The sequence below is a fragment of the Tetrao urogallus genome (assembly GCF_951394365.1).
Source record: "Tetrao urogallus genome assembly, chromosome: 23".
In the NCBI taxonomy this organism is placed as follows: domain Eukaryota; kingdom Metazoa; phylum Chordata; class Aves; order Galliformes; family Phasianidae; genus Tetrao; species Tetrao urogallus.
Window position 1 is genome coordinate 5,553,669 of NC_136836.1, and position 18,224 is coordinate 5,571,892.

The 18,224-nt window shown below is 55.6% G+C and overlaps 1 protein-coding gene across 1 annotated transcript in view; it reads left to right on the plus strand.

Moving 5' to 3' along the window:
• MACF1 (microtubule actin crosslinking factor 1) overlaps positions 1-17,779 on the plus strand; it is a gene marked incomplete at both ends in the record, with an annotated part of 111,440 nt that extends 93,661 nt beyond the window's left edge. The window contains 28 exons of the mRNA XM_079545964.1: positions 319-550; positions 1,162-1,388; positions 2,311-2,433; positions 2,533-2,634; positions 2,988-3,089; positions 3,192-3,365; positions 3,469-3,624; positions 3,782-3,979; positions 4,373-4,501; positions 4,792-4,965; positions 5,711-5,866; positions 6,005-6,211; positions 6,333-6,452; positions 6,883-7,052; positions 7,252-7,411; positions 7,539-7,733; positions 8,447-8,575; positions 8,842-8,985; positions 9,115-9,303; positions 9,632-9,749; positions 10,258-10,421; positions 11,255-11,417; positions 11,518-11,672; positions 11,907-11,981; positions 14,300-14,417; positions 15,209-15,420; positions 17,303-17,426; positions 17,538-17,779. Of these exons, the coding sequence (XP_079402090.1) occupies positions 319-550; positions 1,162-1,388; positions 2,311-2,433; positions 2,533-2,634; positions 2,988-3,089; positions 3,192-3,365; positions 3,469-3,624; positions 3,782-3,979; positions 4,373-4,501; positions 4,792-4,965; positions 5,711-5,866; positions 6,005-6,211; positions 6,333-6,452; positions 6,883-7,052; positions 7,252-7,411; positions 7,539-7,733; positions 8,447-8,575; positions 8,842-8,985; positions 9,115-9,303; positions 9,632-9,749; positions 10,258-10,421; positions 11,255-11,417; positions 11,518-11,672; positions 11,907-11,981; positions 14,300-14,417; positions 15,209-15,420; positions 17,303-17,426; positions 17,538-17,779 (4,458 nt within the window). The remainder of the gene's footprint in view (positions 1-318; positions 551-1,161; positions 1,389-2,310; positions 2,434-2,532; positions 2,635-2,987; positions 3,090-3,191; positions 3,366-3,468; positions 3,625-3,781; positions 3,980-4,372; positions 4,502-4,791; positions 4,966-5,710; positions 5,867-6,004; positions 6,212-6,332; positions 6,453-6,882; positions 7,053-7,251; positions 7,412-7,538; positions 7,734-8,446; positions 8,576-8,841; positions 8,986-9,114; positions 9,304-9,631; positions 9,750-10,257; positions 10,422-11,254; positions 11,418-11,517; positions 11,673-11,906; positions 11,982-14,299; positions 14,418-15,208; positions 15,421-17,302; positions 17,427-17,537) is intronic.
• Between the last annotated feature and the right edge of the window lie 445 nt (positions 17,780-18,224).

The following is an 18,224-nucleotide window of genomic DNA, read 5'->3' on the forward strand; positions in this document are numbered from 1 at the left end:
GATGCTGAAACAAATGGGATTTGTTTTGTGTGTCACTCTGCCCATCTGCCAAGAGTGGGACAGCAGTCCAAGTGTGAGCGGCATGGGGTTGAAGACCTTTGCCAGCTCTGGCAGCTTGTTCGGCTGAGGTGTGATTTGACTTTGGGCTCCTTGGACAAACGGAGCCATGCAGGCACCAACAGGAGGCTGCAGGCATCGCCGGTGCTGGCAAGGCTTGTCCTCTGTGGGAGCCGCTGGGTGCAGCGCTGGGGCTGTGGTGCAGGGGGGGATGCGGTGCTGCTCCTCTCGTCTCACTGCCCCGATGGATTTGCTCTCCAGTTCCACGACAAGATCGAGCCGATGCTGGAGACGCTGGACGCCCTGTCCTCCCGCCTGCGTGTGCCGCCCCTCATCCCTGCCGAGGTCGATAAGATCCGGGAGTGCATCAGCGAGAACAAAAACGCCACGGTGGAGCTGGAGAAGCTGCAGCCTTCCTTTGAGGCTCTGAAGCGGCGCGGGGAGGAGCTGGTCGGCAGGTCGCAGGGCGCAGATAAGGACCTGGCAGCAAAAGGTACTGGGGCGGGTGCAGGGAGAGGGCTTTGCTGGGCGGTGGCGGCTGCCCGGCTCCACTGTGCCCCGCCTGGAGCCGATGGGGGGACATCAGGCAGAGGGGAAAGAGGCACTTGTGGCTAACAGGGCTTCACTGTGAGCTGTTCTGTTGTGGCAACCTTTCGTGACCCTTTGAAATGATTTCTTGGTGTCGATTCACCTCCTGATGGAAGGAAGGAGCATCCCCAGCACAAAAAGACCTCTCAACACCACTGGTGCTCATTGATACCTTTGCTGGCAGCTCAGCGGGCAGCTCATGAGCTGAGTGTGCAGATTTCATGCTAGAGCTGGCTTGAACAGAGCTTCACTGGAGGAGAGCGTATGGGCAAATTTGTCTAGAGCTTGCCTGTACGTAAGAAGAGGTTTACTTCTGCAAGCTAGGGTTCCTCCTGTCCCTCGGTATCTCCCATAGTTAATGTTAAAGTCCCATCCATGTTTAATTCCTGCTTCAATATTCTGTTGGCTATTTTTAAGTGAAAAGTGTTAGCAACTTGCTTTTTGGTTGTGAAAAGGAGAACTTCTGTGGCAAGGCAGACTTCTTCTCCATTGAATGTTTTTTTTTCCTACTCTCAGTAATCCAGGATAAGTTGGATCAGATGGTCTTCTTCTGGGAAGACATCAAAGCTCGGGCAGAGGAACGTGAGATGAAGTTCCTTGATGTCCTGGAGCTTGCAGAGAAGTTCTGGTATGACATGGCGGCCCTCCTGACTACCATCAAAGACACGCAGGACATCGTTCATGACCTGGAGAGCCCAGGGATTGACCCATCCATCATCAAGCAGCAGGTGGAAGCAGCAGAGGTGAGGAGTGTGGCACTGCAGCCCTCTGGAGCTTGTCTGCACCCATTCTGTGAGCTCGATTAGGGTGGATCTGAAATGAAGTGGCTGTAAAACACTGTCGTAGGCAGCCAGATCATGGAGTGTTGTTGCCATTGTAATTTGGAACTTCGGGATCAAAACAGGTCTTATTTTGAGTTTCCCTCTCCACCTCCAGACAAGGAAACGATCCTTAAATCATTTCTTTGCTGCTGTTCTGGGAAGCTCATCAAGCATGTGGTCAGAGTTGTGCCCACTTGTTTGAGGGATGTGCAGGTTTGCACAGTTCTGCTCCCAGCCTGCACAGAAGGCATTTGAGTGCTGCCTGGCATGGGAAGGATGAATTGAGATTTTGGTTAGAGTGGAGATAGGTGTAAAGCTGGATGGGCTCGGATTTCTTTGTGGTTGTTTCAGGTAAATGGAGAAATCCACTTCAGGTGTTTGCTTGTTGGACCTCCTGGGTCTGGCATGTTGCTTCGTGTGTCACTCTTTGCTAAGTCTGTCCTTTCTATTTCTGTTCTATAACCATTCTGACTTTGGTTTGCATCTTTTGAGTCTCCAAAACGAATGCCTGTATTGAAAAAACGCTCCTGTAAACATCCTCAGTGGGGCTGTTCAGACACATATCAAGCTAAATACAGAACTCCTTGGTTTAGCTCCTTCAAACCGTGCAAACAGCATCGCCTCCGTGCCCAGAGGTGGGAGCAGGGCGGGCTGTGGCAGTGCTGCTGAGCAGGGCACCCGTCTGCTTGCCTTGTGTCACGGTGCCGGGTCTGGCTTTGGGCTGTTGGCCAGGATGCAGGATGAGTCCAGCACAGAAAGGACTCTGCCTCCCATCCACCAGCAATTTTTGGAAAAGCATTTAATAATAATAAACATTTTCCTCCCATCGTGATGTTGTGTGCAGACTATTAAGGAGGAAACGGATGGCTTGCACGATGAGCTGGAGTTCATCCGAATCCTTGGAACTGATTTAATTTTTGCCTGTGGTGAAACGGAGAAACCAGAAGTGAAAAAGAGCATTGACGAGGTAGGAAAAGCAGCAGCCTTTTGTTCTCATAAAATGAGGGAGGAGCGATCAGAGCTTGCATGGAAGAGCCTAACCAACTTTGTGGGCAATCTTCTGCAGATGAACAATGCATGGGAAAACCTAAACAAAACTTGGAAGGAGAGGCTTGAGAAGCTTGAAGAGGCCATGCAGGCGGCTGTGCAATACCAGGATACTCTTCAAGTAAGAGACAGGGCTGTTCGTGGGCAGTGGGCAGACCTTGGGAGCAGCACTGTGAATCCTCTCCTTGAAGCTGTACTGGGACATGTGTTAATGCAGGGCAGGAAAGTGTCTCCTGTGTGAATGTTTGCAGCCTCTGTTCGACCCTGAGCTCACAGCCCCTCCAAGCAGGGGCAGATGTTTGACTGCATCTGTCTTAGTCTGTCTTTGCTTCTGCACAGCATAGCAGGATGGGAGGTGGAAGGCAGGAGGGTGTGCTGGAGCAGCATCTCTGCCCCAGAGGAAGAGTTGGATGCTTGCACTGTCTGACAGAGGGACCCTCCCCCTTTTTCTAATGCTCTCTGCCCTCATTTCAGGCCATGTTTGACTGGCTGGATAACGCTGTGATTAAGCTGTGCAACATGTCTCCTGTGGGCACCGACCTCAACACGGTTAAGGAGCAGATGAATGAGATGAAGGTACGTGGGTGGAGCCACGCTGGTTCTCCAATGCTTAGCATCGCAGAGCTCTCACTCCAGTGATTCATTTTGTTCTGGTTTTTGTCCTGCTTGTTTTGGCAGGAGTTTAAAATGGAAGTTTACCAGCAGCAGATTGAGATGGAAAAGCTTAATCACCAAGGTGAACTGATGCTAAAAAAAGCTACAGATGAGACAGACAGAGACATCATAAAGGAGCCACTGACAGAGCTGAAACATCTGTGGGAGAACTTGGGTGAGAAGATTGCTCACAGACAGGTACGGGGCGGCCTGGGTTCGTGCCAGCGCAGGGTTGAAGTTCACTTGGATGCTCCCACTCCTTCCTGACTTAAACGTTCCTTCTCCTCCTGCCATCACTCAGCACAAGCTCGAAGCCGCCCTCCTGGCCCTCGGTCAGTTCCAGCACGCGCTGGCAGAGCTGATGGCCTGGCTGACCCACACCGAGGAGCTGCTCGATGCGCAGAAGCCCGTCAACGGAGACCCAAAAGTCATCGAGGTTGAACTTGCAAAGCACCACGTGAGTGCTCCCACTGCGTACCATTTGTTTGATCCGCTTCTGTACTGGGGTTTTCTCCCTTATGAAGGGTTTGGGTTGGTTCAAGTCCATGAAAGCATGCTGGAATTAAGCAGACGTTTTGGAGAGGCGTCCAACACTTTACCAACATGTCTGTTAGGTGCTGAAGAATGATGTCCTGGCCCACCAAGCAACTGTAGAGACAGTGAACAGAGCAGGCAACGAGCTCCTGGAATCGAGCGCAGGGGACGACGCCAGCAGCCTTCGGAACCGCCTGGAGGGGCTGAACGCGTGCTGGGAGGCGGTGCTGCAGAAGACAGAGGAGAGGGAGCAGCAGCTGCAGTCCACTCTGCAGCAGGTGGGGGCACGGCAGAGGGAGGGGGCTGGGCTGGGGATGCTGGGCTCTGTAATGCAGTCTGCGGTGTTTGTTACCCTGAAGTGAAAATTCAGTTGTTTCTTGCACAAAGATGAGGCTTGATGTGGAAGCACAGAGCTTTTGCAGATGGACTTTCTGCCCTCTCAGGCTCACTTCAAAGCGGGGCATTTTTTCGTTTGTGGTACCAATTGTGTCTTGTTTATTTGCCAGAACGACTGCGTGGTCATGGGGCACTGTGTGCATCCCTTCCTGCCATGCTGTTAAATCCAGCTCTGCCTCTTTATCTGGTTCTGAAGCAAACGCAGTGCCAGCCCTGGCGCGTGATCAATGGGGGCTGATGTCATCTGATCGTGGCCGATTGTATTTCCCGAACAGGCCCAGGGTTTCCATGGTGAGATTGAAGACTTCCTCCTGTGGCTAACGAGAATGGAGAGCCAATTGTCTGCATCGAAACCCACAGGAGGGCTGCCAGAAACTGCCCGGGAGCAGCTCAATGCCCACATGGTAATTTCCTGGGGGGAGATTTTGAATACTTCCAATTCAGCAAGCTCCTACCTGTCAGACGAGCATCAAAATTCTCATTTGTGAGTTTGACGGGAAGGGAGATGAGTGCTTCTCTGGTGTTCTTTACAGATAGATTTGCCCTTGCTGGGGACAAGCATCACAATGCATTAACCACCATCCCGTGCCCAAAGAGATGCATTGCTGCCACTTTGCTGCCTGCCCCGACCCTCGTTTCCTTATCACCTTGAGCTGCTGCACTCCCTTTACCTGATGCTCTGGCTGTGTTGCAGGAGCTGTACGGGCAGCTGAAAGCACAGGAGGACGTGTACAGCCAGCTGCTGGCCAAGGGGCGGCTGATGCTGCTGAACCGCGACGACTCGAGCGCAGGCTCCAAGACGGAGCAGAGCGTCGCGCTGCTGGAGCAGAAGTGGTGTCTGGTCAGCACCAAGATGGAGGAGAGAAAGGTACCGTTGGCAGAGGGACACCGTGCCCCGCGAGCAGGACCTGCTCCCTGCTGCTCTGCTCCCCCGGGACGGGGCTGGGGAGGAGGGTTGTTATCTTGAATTGCCTCTCTTGGGTGCCCAGATTGAATTTGTCATCCAAATGGTGCAGTCTGAGAGACGAGCCGTTCGTTTTTCGGGATAGTACTGAAATGTGGTTATATCACACAGAAAATGAGAGTGAAATTGCATGTGGGTTATTTAGAGGAGGGGTGGGAAGAAGCCTCCTGCAGTTCTGAAAGGCACTCTGTGTCGGTCCTCGGAGCTGCCTCCATTCTGGCGTTTTGGCCGGCGATGAGATAAAACAAGGGATGCGGTGGCCTCAGCCCAGAATACATTTGTGCTGCTGCAGCTGTTGCCATCGAAATGTCACCCACCTCCCATTTACTGAGAGCTCTTCCCATGGCGATCCCTTTCTCGGGAAGCTGAGGGCGATGCAGCTGCTCATGTGTCGATAATGGAGTTGTCTCCCCTTTCACGTGTGATTCTCACCCGTGAATTTTGAAAGAAGCCGATTCTGAAGCGGCAGCTTGCATTGAAAGCTCCTCGCCTTGGTAAACAAGTCGTGTCCCCAGCCGGGCCGACAAGGTTCCCATTGGAGGCGCATTGCAGCGGGGACACAAAGCCTGCCCTTGTCTGTGAAACCACAGATCGTGAGCTCTCGCCCTCAGTGTTGTTTTTTTATCCCCCTTCCCTCCCCTCTGTGCAGGCAAAGCTGGAGGAGGCTCTCGCCCTGGCCACGGACTTCCAGAACTCCCTCCAGGACTTCATCAACTGGCTGACGCTGGCCGAGCAGAGCCTGAACATCGTGCCTCCTCCCAGCCTCATCCTCAATGCCGTGCTGGCCCAGATTGATGAACACAAGGTGCGGGCACCGTGGGCCCCCAGTGGGTGCTGGGATGCAGGGAGCGAGCACGGCACCTGGACCCCTGCCACACGCAGCGGGTGCTACTGGCCTGCCCAGATCCCCTTACAGATAGGAGGATGGCTTTGCTGTTTGCAGGTGTTCGCCAATGAAGTGAACGCTCATCGGGATCGCATCATCGAGCTGGACCAAACGGGGAACCAGCTGAAGTTCCTCAGTCAAAAGCAGGACGTGGTGCTGATCAAGAACCTGCTGGTGAGCGTCCAGTCCCGCTGGGAGAAGGTGGTGCAGCGCTCGGTGGAGCGGGGCCGGGCTCTGGATGACGCCAGGAAGCGAGCCAAGCAGGTGAGAAATGGGCAGAGTGTGACAGAGCTGGGGTGCAGCCAGCCGTGGGGGTCCTGAGACCAGAACGGGGCTGGGGACAGCTTCAGTGCTAAGTTTCAAACTTGATTTTGTTTGCTTGCAGTTCCACGAAGCTTGGAAGAAACTGATTGATTGGCTGGAGGATGCAGAGAATCACCTGGACTCAGAGTTGGAGATTTCCAATGATCCTGACAAAATCAAGCTCCAGCTCTCCAAACACAAGGTGGAGCTTTGCTGAAGCAAGACTGGTGCTGAGCATTGGGTGGAAGGCAATTCATAGAATCTTAGCATTGGAAGAGATCTCTCAGATCACCAAGTCCAACCCCAGCCCACCCCCACCATGTCCACTGACCATCTCCCCCAGTGCCACATCTCTAGGGATGGTGACTACACCCCCTCCCTGGTCACCACATCACTGCTCTTTCAGAGGAGAAATTTTTCCTAATGTCCAACCTGAGACTTCCACGTCACAACTTGAGGACAAAAGAGAGGCAGCAGGGCAGCACTTCCTCTGCTGTTAGAACTGGGGAGAGGCACATCCGTGTTATTACTGCAGTGGCAAACGTGCAGCTGGGGATCCACGTGAGAGCTGTGTATCTTCTTTGTGAGATTGGGTTTTCTGAAGCCATTTTGTTTTCTCTCTCTGTCCTCAGGAGTTCCAGAAGACGCTGGGTGGGAAGCAGCCTGTCTACGACACCACTATCAGGACAGGCAGAGCCCTCAAGGAGAAAGCTTTGCTTCCAGACGACACTCAAAAGCTGGACAACTTATTGGGAGAAGTCCGGGATAAATGGGACACAGTGTGTGGCAAATCTGTGGAAAGGTAAATCCAGCCCCAGTGTTGTACCAGCAGTGCTGCGTTGTCAAGGACTGCTGTCAAAGCAGTGAGCAGAGGAGGGGAGGTTGAACCCTACAGCACATGGTGATTTCATATGGTTCTTGGAGGCTGGAGGAGTTCGCTGGGCCATGGTGAAAGAAGATGAGTTTGTTCTTGGGATTCACGGGGTCCATCTATTTTCCAGGCAGCACAAGCTGGAAGAAGCCCTCCTGTTCTCTGGGCAGTTCATGGATGCGCTGCAGGCCTTGGTGGACTGGCTGTACAAGGTGGAGCCTCAGCTGGCTGAAGATCAGCCCGTCCACGGCGACCTGGACCTGGTCATGAACCTGATGGACGCTCACAAGGTGGGGATCTGCCCACCCTGCTGGGGGTGGGAGCTCTGCTCGTCCTCCCCAAGGGCCCAGGGTCTCGTCCCCCATCACTCAGCACCCTGGCACTGAGCCGTTTGGCTTTTGCCCGCTCGGCCTCCAGGTCTTCCAGAAGGAGCTGGGGAAGCGCACTGGGACGGTGCAGGTGCTGAAGCGCTCCGGCCGGGAGCTGATAGAGAACAGCCGGGATGACACCACGTGGGTGAAAGTACAGCTGCAGGAGCTGAGCAACCGCTGGGACACGGTGTGCAAGCTGTCGGTGTCCAAGCAGAGCCGCCTGGAGCAGGCCTTGAAGCAGGTGAGCAAGAGGCTGCAGCTGGAAACGGGCTTGGAGAGCTTTACCTGCGCTGCGGGGCTGTGCCCCGGAGATGGACACAAACCCTTCCCTTGGATAAGGCTGTTTGCACCCTGCGCTCAGACACAGGGCTTCTGGCTGAGCAGCACAGCAGAGCCCTGCAGCTGTTGCTAGTGAGAACTGCAGAGCAGCATTGGTTATTTGCTTACCTTTTTTGCCCTAAGAAAAGCCATTAAGAAGGGCTTGTTTGAAAAGGAAGGATGAAAAGATTTCGCTGGTGTGCACTGCAGGCAGGTGGGAATGGGCGAGTGATCAGAGGCTGCTCCAGCTTGTGTTTGCTAAAGTCCAGGGTGAAAAAAGAGACCTCAATTTTTGCTTTAAAAAAAAAAAAAGGTCAAAAGGCTTTAGGTAGATTTTTTGTCAAGCAGGCAGTTTACTGAATAAACTACCCAGGTGCCAAATTGGCCAGCACTCAGGTAGCCATGCTGGTAGTGAAAAACAACAAGTTCTGCAGCACTGCTGCTGCCAAGCACAGGGCCAGGAGAAGCAGGAGCTGCTGGTTCAGGCCAGAGCTCCCGGAGCTGCAGGGCCCTTCTGCTGGTGCTGGTAAGCCCAGGCCACAGAGATAGATCCTTCTTCTCCCTTTCTTCTTTAAAGTCCCCCCCACTCCCAGCCACATCCCAAGGAGGGGGCTGACCCTCTGCTTCTGTCCTCAGGCGGAGGAGTTCCGGACTGCCGTGCACATGCTGCTGGAGTGGCTCTCGGAGGCTGAGCAGTCCCTGCGCTTTCGGGGAGCGCTTCCTGATGATGCTGAAGCACTGCAGTCCCTCATTGATGTGCACAAGGTGATGGGGAACTCCAGAGGCGTGGGTGCCAAGACTGAGGGGCAGCACTTGGCCTTCTCTTTTTAGAGCAACCCAAGCAAAATCTGTGGGCAAAAATGCTGCAAGATAATCTATTTGGGCATTAAGTTCCTGCATTTCGAGGGGCGAGGGGAAGTTAAATTGTTCTTATGCAGCAGTCATAGCTGGGTGTAGGGTAGGAGCTGGACCTGGGTGCCCCTGCCATGTGCTGCCCCTTCACACCCGGCCCATGCATTCCCTGCTTCCAGGAATTCATGAAGAAAGTGGAGGAGAAAAGGGTGGATGTGAATGCGGCAGTGGGAATGGGAGAGGTCATTCTGTCTGCCTGCCATCCTGACTGCATCACCACCATCAAGCACTGGATCACCATCATCCGCGCCAGGTTTGAGGAGGTGAGTCCCTTGAGGCTGCACTCGTGTCCTCTCCTGAGCTCCTGCCCAGCCCCAGAGCGTGCCCACAGTGTTGATTTTCCTCTCCATTTGTTCCCATCCGGGGCTGATGCATCTCTGCATCTCCAACAGGTCCTCACGTGGGCCAAGCAGCACCAGCAGAGGTTGGAGGCTGCACTCTCAGAGCTGGTGGCGAATGCAGAGCTTCTGGAGGAGCTCCTGGCCTGGATCCAGTGGGCTGAGACCACACTGATCCAGAGGGATCAGGAGCCGACACCGCAGAACATCGATCAGGTCAAAGCCCTCATCGCTGAGCACCAGGTGAGCCCAGTGCTGGAGCAAAAGAGCTTTCCTGCACCGTGGGCAAACTCTTGTGAGGGCAAGAGGGGTTTCATTCATAGTGTGCCGTGGGGGAGTCGTTGGCTTCTCCTTACGGCCCAGTTAAAGTAGCACCTCGCCCATCTCAGGCTGTCACTTGGGCTGAGCTTTTGCAGAGCTGTGCCATAGCTGGCCTGCAAACCCCCACTGCTCCGGGCACCCGTGTCCCCCATGGCCAGGCACATCCCAGTGAGAGCCCAAAGCCTCTGTAGCTGGAGGTGAAAACATCTCAAAACTGCAAAGCTTCTTTCTCCCTTGTGTGTTCTGACAGTCCTTCATGGAGGAGATGACAAGGAAACAGCCAGACGTGGACCGGGTCACCAAGACCTACAAGAGGAAAGCGACCGAACCGCCCCACGGAGCCCTCATTGACAAGTCCCGCAGCAACAGTACGTGCTGTGGTGGGAGGAAGTGAGATACATAGGAACTCGTTAGCTCTCATTATCAGTTAACGAGGCATCCTGCACTGACTGCCGTCAGGAAGGCAGCTGGAGCTTTCACAGGGAGAAGTCCAGGTGGTCACCTCCGAAATGCCGCTGCCGGGGCTGCAGAGCCCACGCAGAGCATTTATCTCTTTTTTATTTAACAGTGCTGGGAAGCCCCTGCTGTCAGTTGTCGGTTTCTTTCTGCATCAATTCTGTGATTTGTTGTTGCTTTTCACACCAGTTCTTGAAGCCGGGGTCCGCCATGAATCCCCCGGCAGGGGTTGGGCTGCAGAGCTGTGGGGCCGTGGCTGCAGCTCACGGTTCTGCTCGGCAGCAGCCGGCAGGGCTGTGCATGGCTGCTCAAAATGCGCCGCGTGTTTCCTTGCTGCTCCGTCCTCAGCGCACACAGATTCAGCCCATCAGCACCACCCCCGGCGCTGCATTTACTCTCGCTACTTTTTCCTTCCCCCAGGAAAATCCTTGACCCAGGCCGCCCCTCCCGCCATACCCATCATCTCCCAGTCAGAAACCAAGAACCCCCGCATCAACCAGCTCTCAGCCCGCTGGCAGCAGGTCTGGCTGCTGGCCCTGGAGCGCCAGCGGAAGCTCAATGATGCCCTGGACCGACTGGAGGAGGTAACGGGTGCTGCATGGGGCGGTCGGTGCCACCTCCTGAGCTGCCCGGGTCCTGCGGGCTGTCCCTGCTGCTTTCCCCACAATGCCAAAAGGAAAAAAGCTCTTCTGAAGCGTTATGGCTTAAAACTGCCTTCTTTAATTAACTGCTCGCTAATGAACTGCTTTGCACCCCTGCAGTTGGTATCTGTAGAGGTAATGACAGCCAGCCCTGCTTTATTCCTAGTAATCAGCTTAACTAATTAGTGCTACTGTATATATCTTTTCCAATCGTCTAATATAATTTTTGTTTTCATTTACGCTTAACAAAGCAGCTATGCCCAGAAGTGAGTGTTTTTGTTTTTTGTTGCTTTTTCTGTAGGTCAGTTCAGTTTCTGCGTATCGATGTTTTATTTTCTCTTTGTTGCTTTTAACTCGAGGAATGCTTTAAAAAAAAAAAATAGAAGAAAAAAGTGCTCAAAATCATCGTGCCACCTTGCTGTGAGCTCCTGCAGCCGGAGGGGCCCTTGGGGGGGGTTAGGAGGAGGGCGAGAGGTTTGTTGCGCTGCAGGGCCGAGGGCTGCACCCAGCCGGAGCGCGGCGCGGTGCTCCCAGGGGCAGGGAGAGGGCAGGGGCTGAAGGCGGAGGTGGCGGCGGGCAGCCAGCAGTGTGTGTGCGTCTGTGTGCACGTAGTCGGCGCTGTGCCCCGTGTCCATGGTGACGTGTGGCTGTCCCTGCGCTGTGTGTCCTGCTGTGCTGGGAGGGCCTGCGCGGCCCCCGTGGGGTGGATGTGGGGGAGGCGGGGGTCTCCTGTGGATCCTTCAGGGTTTCCTTGCTGACTGTCGATTTCCTTCCAGCTGAAGGAGTTTGCAAACTTCGACTTCGATGTCTGGCGGAAGAAATACATGCGCTGGATGAACCACAAGAAGTCCCGTGTGATGGATTTCTTCCGGCGCATCGACAAGGACCAGGACGGGAAGATCACCAGGCAGGAGTTCATCGATGGCATCCTGGCCTCCAGTGAGTCTGTGCCCAAAACCAGCTGAGGGAGCGGCCGCCCGGCCGTGAGGGCAGGCTGCGCACAGCCCTGTGCCCGGCTGCTCATTGCTCCTCCTTCCAGAATTCCCCACCACGAAGCTGGAGATGACGGCTGTGGCCGACATCTTTGACCGTGACGGTGACGGTTACATCGACTACTACGAGTTTGTGGCTGCTCTCCATCCCAACAAGGACGCGTACCGCCCGACCACCGACGCAGACAAAATTGAGGATGAGGTGAAGCACTGGGATGGTTTGGGGCGGATCGGGACGGGCTGGCAGGAGAAGGGAGACAGAGGAGGAAAGAAAGGACCGTGCCGGGGTTGAGCCAAAGTAATGCGTCCACGTATGGCCAATGTTTTTGCAACTATTGGCCACGTAGGTCTGTGTTTTATCCAAAAAAAAAAAAAGAAGCCTATTAGAGGGGAGGCACCAAAATCCCAGTTTCTTACCTCGTTTTCTGTGGTGCAGGTCACCAGGCAAGTGGCTCAGTGCAAGTGTGCCAAGAGGTTCCAAGTGGAGCAGATCGGCGAGAACAAATACCGGGTAAGGCGGAGGGTTCCGCGTCCCCCAGCACTCCCTGCAGGGAGGGACCCCAACGGGCAGCTCCAGGGACCCCGGTGAGGAGGGGCCTCGTGCCCTGGGGCCGTATGCCCTGGGGAGGCAGTGCTGGCCCAGGCTGTGCCCATGCAGGAGAGCACAACGGTGGCAGTGTTCTGGGGTGGGCGGCTGCTCAAGTGCAGCATTCACTGCCGCCCGCAGCTGCCCTTGAAGTTTTCCTCGTGGATGAGTGTACCTTACGCCTGTGTTTTTCTTAGCTCGTTCCTGAAGAAGGAGAATAATTTCCTTACAGGATCTCTTTGTAACAGACTCCTGTGTTTATGTTTCAAATTACTCACCGAGGTGAAGCTCGGCAGTGAGCTGGCAGCCAGCTGCCCGGTTTCCTGCGCTGCGCTCGGGGCTCACAGCTCACCGCTGCCTCAGAGCCCCATAGCAGACCCCCATTGCTAACTCCCTGCAGTTAACAGTTGTGGTGATGATTGCACTGTTAATCCCATAAAATGTTTTTCTTGTTTTTCTTTCCCTTCCTCCCGCTCTCGACTTCCCTCATGCTCCCCAACCCTTTTCACTCCACTTCTCTCCTCCGTAGTTCTTCCTCGGCAACCAGGTACAGTTTGCCTTGCGATGCTCTCACCTCTTGTTAGTGGTTGTAGCTCGTGTGTCCATGGTGCCTTGTCCTTTGGGAGGATGCAATCTGTAGAGTGCTGCTTGGAGAGCCTGTCCCACCGCTGCACAGAGCCTGGTACAGAGGAGCACCGTCCAAAACAAACTGGGCAGGAAGAGGGGAAAAAATCAATGGGAAAAATCAGGAATTGACTGAAAGGGAGAGATTTCTGTCTCCTCGCTCCTTCCTCAGTGCCCTGGGGATGTCAGTGGGCTGGGGGACAAACTCGTGGGGTGACACTGAGGGCTGCACCAGGCTCTGCGCTCGGGTCACCGTCACCATGGAATGGAAATGCTGTGTCCACATGTTTAATCCCATAGGTAATGATAACTAAACCTCATCCTGCTGCACCTGCTGAGTAACTCCTGGTGGGAGCAGGGCTTGTAGGAACCCGCTGTCACTGCGTCCCTGTGTGGGGAGTGAGAGCAGAGCGGGGCCGGTGTGCCGGCTCACATCCAGCTCCTGTCGGTGGGATGGAGCAGCACAAAGCACTGCCTGGTGCCCAATGGCCCTCACCCAGAAGGGAACGTCCCCTATGGAGGGATGGTGCCCTGCCAAAAATGTGCCCCAAAGCCTGGCGTTCCAAATTGGATGGGTGGCTTCGTGTTAGACAGTGACTGTAGAAACTTTCCCAGTGGTTACTCAAAAATAATCTGGACGTGACAGTGGAAATGAGAACTCGCCCATCCCTGCCTTTCTCTGCAGGTTTTGGGGGACCCCAAACTGGGGAGACTCCACTCCATCCCCCAGGGGAAGGCCGGGGGGCTGCTCCCTGCTGTCCCTCCACCTGCAGCACTCGATTTTCATTTTATCTCTTCTTTATTATTGCATTCCTATCCATCCAAGGGAAAATCCTCCTACTTTTTTTTTTTTCCTTTTTTTCACTCATTTTGAAGGTGGTTTCCCTTTCCAAGAGTGCTTCCCCCCCCCCTTGGAGCAGTGCTTTGTGGAACGGGCAGAGCAGTGCAGGATGCAGCCTGGGCTCGGGGCCGGGGCTTCTGGCTGGGGGCACTGATTGAGAAACGGAAGGCGTTTGAAATCACTAATGAACATCGCAATCACTAATCACCATTTCTGCGGGATTCCTGCCCGGATTCCCATCACTGCGCTCGCTGAAATCCTGGCGGGGTGGTGGCAGCGGGGCTTTTTCTGCTGCTGGGGCCAAGGCTGAGGCTCTGGGTGTCCCTGCCTTCACACTGGGGAGGTTTCTCACTCGGCGGTGGCACAGCGCTGCTTTGCTGGTTCACCAACCTGCCCTGCCCTCTTTTCCACGTGGGCTGCACCAGCAGCATCAGTGCATTGACAACCTGTTTCCTTCGGAACCAAAAAGAAAACCCGCGATTCTGGCTGCAAAAATTCACCTAAGGGCCAAATTCCAAACCCTCGTTTACTTCTTTAAAACTAAAGGATTTTGGTAGCTGCATCGTCTTAATGGCAGGCGGCTGAAAAACTCCTGCAAATTGGTGCTGGTGTGCATTTGTTTGAGAGGAGCGTGAGTGGAGAGCCGCTCGGTGCTCAGCGCCCGCTTTGTGCGCCTGGAAGCATAGATGGTTTCTGGCAGCCCGGCTCTGGTGCAGCCCGCAGAGGGAGGGAGCCCGCAGCGCGTCCTGTGGCTGATCCCCGTTTCTCTGCTCTGCAGTTCGGTGATTCCCAGCAGCTGCGGCTGGTCCGGATCCTGCGCAGCACCGTCATGGTCCGCGTCGGCGGAGGCTGGATGGCCCTGGATGAGTTCCTAGTGAAGAATGACCCCTGCAGAGGTAAAGCGATCCCGGGTTGAGCAGCTGCCTGCCTTACCTCCGTGACAGCGGTGTGGGGACTCGGTGGCCGGGTGGCACCAGGTGCTCTGGGAGCGGGTCTGGGTTATCCACAGAACCGGGGGAAATGGGTCCAAAGCAAATGACTGGACTTAAAATAGTGAGAATTGGCAGCGCTGGGGCAGAGCTCAGCATTTGGCCAAGTTCCTAACGGGGAAGCACTGACACCAAAGTTATTTCCACCCACGGGATGTGTCAGCATCCTTCTGTTCTACAACTGCTCCTTTGGCTTTCTGCTCCAGTGACTCAGTGCGTGGCCTCACGCTGGAGCTGCCTGGTGCTGGGAGCCCACCGACCTCCCTGTGGGGCTGCCCCTCGCTCAGAGGGAGACCCTCCAACTCTTGGTGACGTTTGGACTGAAATGTTGACGTTGGCCTTTAGCTTCCCACTTTCACCTGCCCCCCAAAATCGGTGAAGAGCTGCCCACAGCCAAGAGCAGAACCACAGCCTTTCAAAGCTGTTCTTAAGCCACTTTGAGCAATAGCCACTGTTGTAATGTGCCACGTTTAAAGGCCATTCTGACATGATTTCCCCAAGAAACCAGAGAACAGCAATGCAGGCACTTTGGATTTGTGGAACTCGGGCAGCTTTTAAGCAGATGAATTCTCAGAGAGATAATCCACGTCGTGAGATGGGTGGGCAGGAGACCGGAGCAGCACTGAGGGCATGGATGACGTCCCCGATCGCGGGCACGGTGCCGCCTCGCTCAGCTCTCCTCTCCGTGTCCCTTCCAGCACGAGGACGGACCAACCTCGAGCTCCGGGAGAAGTTCATCCTGCCGGAGGGCGCCTCACAGGGCATGACGCCGTTCCGCTCGCGGGGCCGCAGGTCCAAACCGTCCTCCCGGGCGGCGTCCCCAACGCGCTCCAGCTCCAGCGCCAGCCAGAGCAACCACAGCTGCGCCTCGATGCCGTCGTCTCCCGCAACCCCGGCCAGCGGAGCCAAGGTAGGGCCGGGGGGAGGGCCTTCCTGTGGCAGCGCGTTCCGTGAGACAGACGCTGCAGCGCCAGGAGGAGGAAGGTCGTGGGAGGGGTGCGTGGGGCGGCCTGCAGCTCAGCCCTGGGTGGGACGGCGCCCGTCCGCGGCGGTGGAGCTGTGCCGCAGCCTGGGGAGAGGGGCGCCCGCTCCCCCCACCTCATCTGCCATGTTTCATTCCATCGCCCGTTCGTTGATTTTTTCATTATTGTTATTTATTTCCTGTTCGGTTCTCATTTCATTTTAGTTCTCTTTTCCTCTCATTCTAGTTTACTTTTCTGTTTCATCTTTTTTTTTTTCACTCACTCCCGCCTCTCCCCCCTCTCTGGGTTTTCCATTCCACAGACTCCTCATCACTTCTCTCGATGTTATGACAAACCCTGGTTGATAAACAGTAAAGCGGGCTCCCCGCTGCGGGGATCTGATTACCCCGACCTCCAGCTCCCCAGCTCTGAGGTAGGGTCCTCTCCCGCAGCCCCAGGACCCGTTGTTGCAGGCGGAGCTCCCGGCTTCCCTCCGGTAGCGCAGCGCTTGCAAGCACTGCTGGCTGGTAGCATTTTTCATGGGTTCCTGACTCGGACCAAACCAAGCGCCAGCCTCGGGATAATGCTCACAGCACGCCTTTCTCTGATTGCAAACCAAAGGATTGAGCGTTTACTGTGTGCCCTTAAAAAAGAAAAGATTCTCTCAGAGCTTTGGAGCATCCCAAAGAGGCGGTGATTGGCATTCAGACGGCCGAGTTCGGACGTGAAAATCAGCTACAGCACATGCATGGGAACCACTTTGCTCCGATGCACACACGTGGGGTCTGCGCTGCGGGGCGGCTTCGTTCCATCGGATGCAGCTCCTCCCTGGGGCTTCACTGTGTGGATGAGGAGCGCGGGGGGAGAGGGTGATTCGCTGAGGGGAGCAGCATAACTTGGTGGTGGCTGGAAGTGCTCTCGAGCAGATCAGGCTGTCTTTGAGATCAGCAGAAGGTCGGGAGCACTTTGTGCGTTGCCCTGCGCTGCCTGCTTGCTGCTGAGCTTGTTTCTGATCAAGGATGAGAATCGAGGTCTCTGCAGTGGGAACGGTACCTTCACAATCACACCATAACGGATCTGAATTCCTGCTGGGGCGGAAGGAGAGCCCGCTGCTTGGCTCCCCTCCTCCTGCCTACCCCACCCTGGCTCCAGTTTCGGGAGATCCCAAAGATCACACAGTGGGGCCTCACGTTGCTCTGAGCCACACTGTGGGGTGCAGGACAGCAGCACGAGAGGCTGGGGCTGTCCGTGTGCTGTGCCCAGCACTCCCCAGGATGAGCTTTGCTTCATTCCAGAAACTGGAGCCGCTGTCCTGGGCTGGGGCCGGGCTGTGCCTCCTCCCCTCGCTTTCCTCTGCAGCAGTGGGAGCGACGCTGCGGGTTGTGCTGCTTCCCCATCTTCCTTTGCAGCATCTTAAAGGTCACGGGAAGCACCTGTGTGTGGCACAGCCTCGTGCCCAGAGCAGCTGGCCATTGCCCTCAGCGCCCATTTGGTCCTTCTGTCCGCCCTGCCTGGCCGTGGGTCGGCTCTGAGCTCACAGAGCTGCAGTGCATCCCTGCAGTGGGATGCTGGGGTGTGGAGCCCAAAATTTTGCACTTCTCTTTGCTGGCCAGGTGCTGCCGTTGTCCCATGGGAGCAGCTTTGCTTTGTTTCAGCCCGCAGTGCTGTCAGTCATTTCAGGCCCCGCTTTGTTTTTATGTTACGCCTTTTTTTCACCGCTGCCAAAATGCCACCTCGTGCTCCCCCTGGCCGTTAAGATGGATGCCGGCCGGGCACCGCGTCGCGCTGCGCTCTGTGCCGCGCTGCTCAGCGCTGCCGTCCCTCCTGCAGGTGACGCCGGGAGCGGGCAGCAAACTGAAGCGTCCCACCTTCCACTCCAGCCGCACCTCGCTGGTTGGGGACACCAGCAACAGCTCCTCGCCCGTCTCCTCGGGGGCCAAAAGCGGCCGGGCAGGTAAGCGGGGCGGGGACCGACCGGGGCCGGGGGGGAGCGGGGCGGCGGGCAGAGCCGGGAGCTGCGGGCTCGGCTGCGTGCGGCCGCTTGAGGGCTCCACGCTCCCCGCAGACCCCAAGAAAGCCGCCAGCCGCCCCACCAGCCGCGCCGGCAGCCGCGCGGGCAGCAGAGCCAGCAGCCGCCGGGGCAGCGACGCGTCGGACTTCGACCTGCTGGAGACGCAGTCTGCGTGCTCCGACACCTCGGAGAGCAGCGCGGCCGGCTCCCGCCGCGGCGCAAAGCCTTCCAAAATCCCCACCATGTCCAAGAAGACGAGCACTGCCACCCCCAGAACGCCGGGCCCCAAGAGATAATGCTGCACCCGCGCCCTCCGGCCACGCGAGCCTCACCGCGTCCGATTTTTAACCCCGCTCATACATTGGATGTATATTTATTCTAAATGGGAGAAGCTATATTGTTAAAAGTGTAAAAGAAAGTCGTGTTATGGAGCTGCCTTACTTGGTTGTTTTTTTTTTCTGTTGTTTTTTTTTGTTTTGTTTTGTTTTTTTGTTTTTTCTTTTTTCTTTTTTGTAAGTTACGATTTTCATGTGAATATTTATGTAGATAAAATCAAAAAAACAAAAACAAAACGTTGCCTCTCGGTGCCCGCAGTCCGGAGAGGGGCGGAAAACGGAGACGTGGGAGAGAAAAAGAGAAAAAAAGGAAACAAAAAAGGTCAAGATGTGAAAGTGTACAAAACGCGGAGGTTTGAACAGGATCTCTGCGCGGTGCAGGGGGCGGACCTGCGCTGTCTTTTAG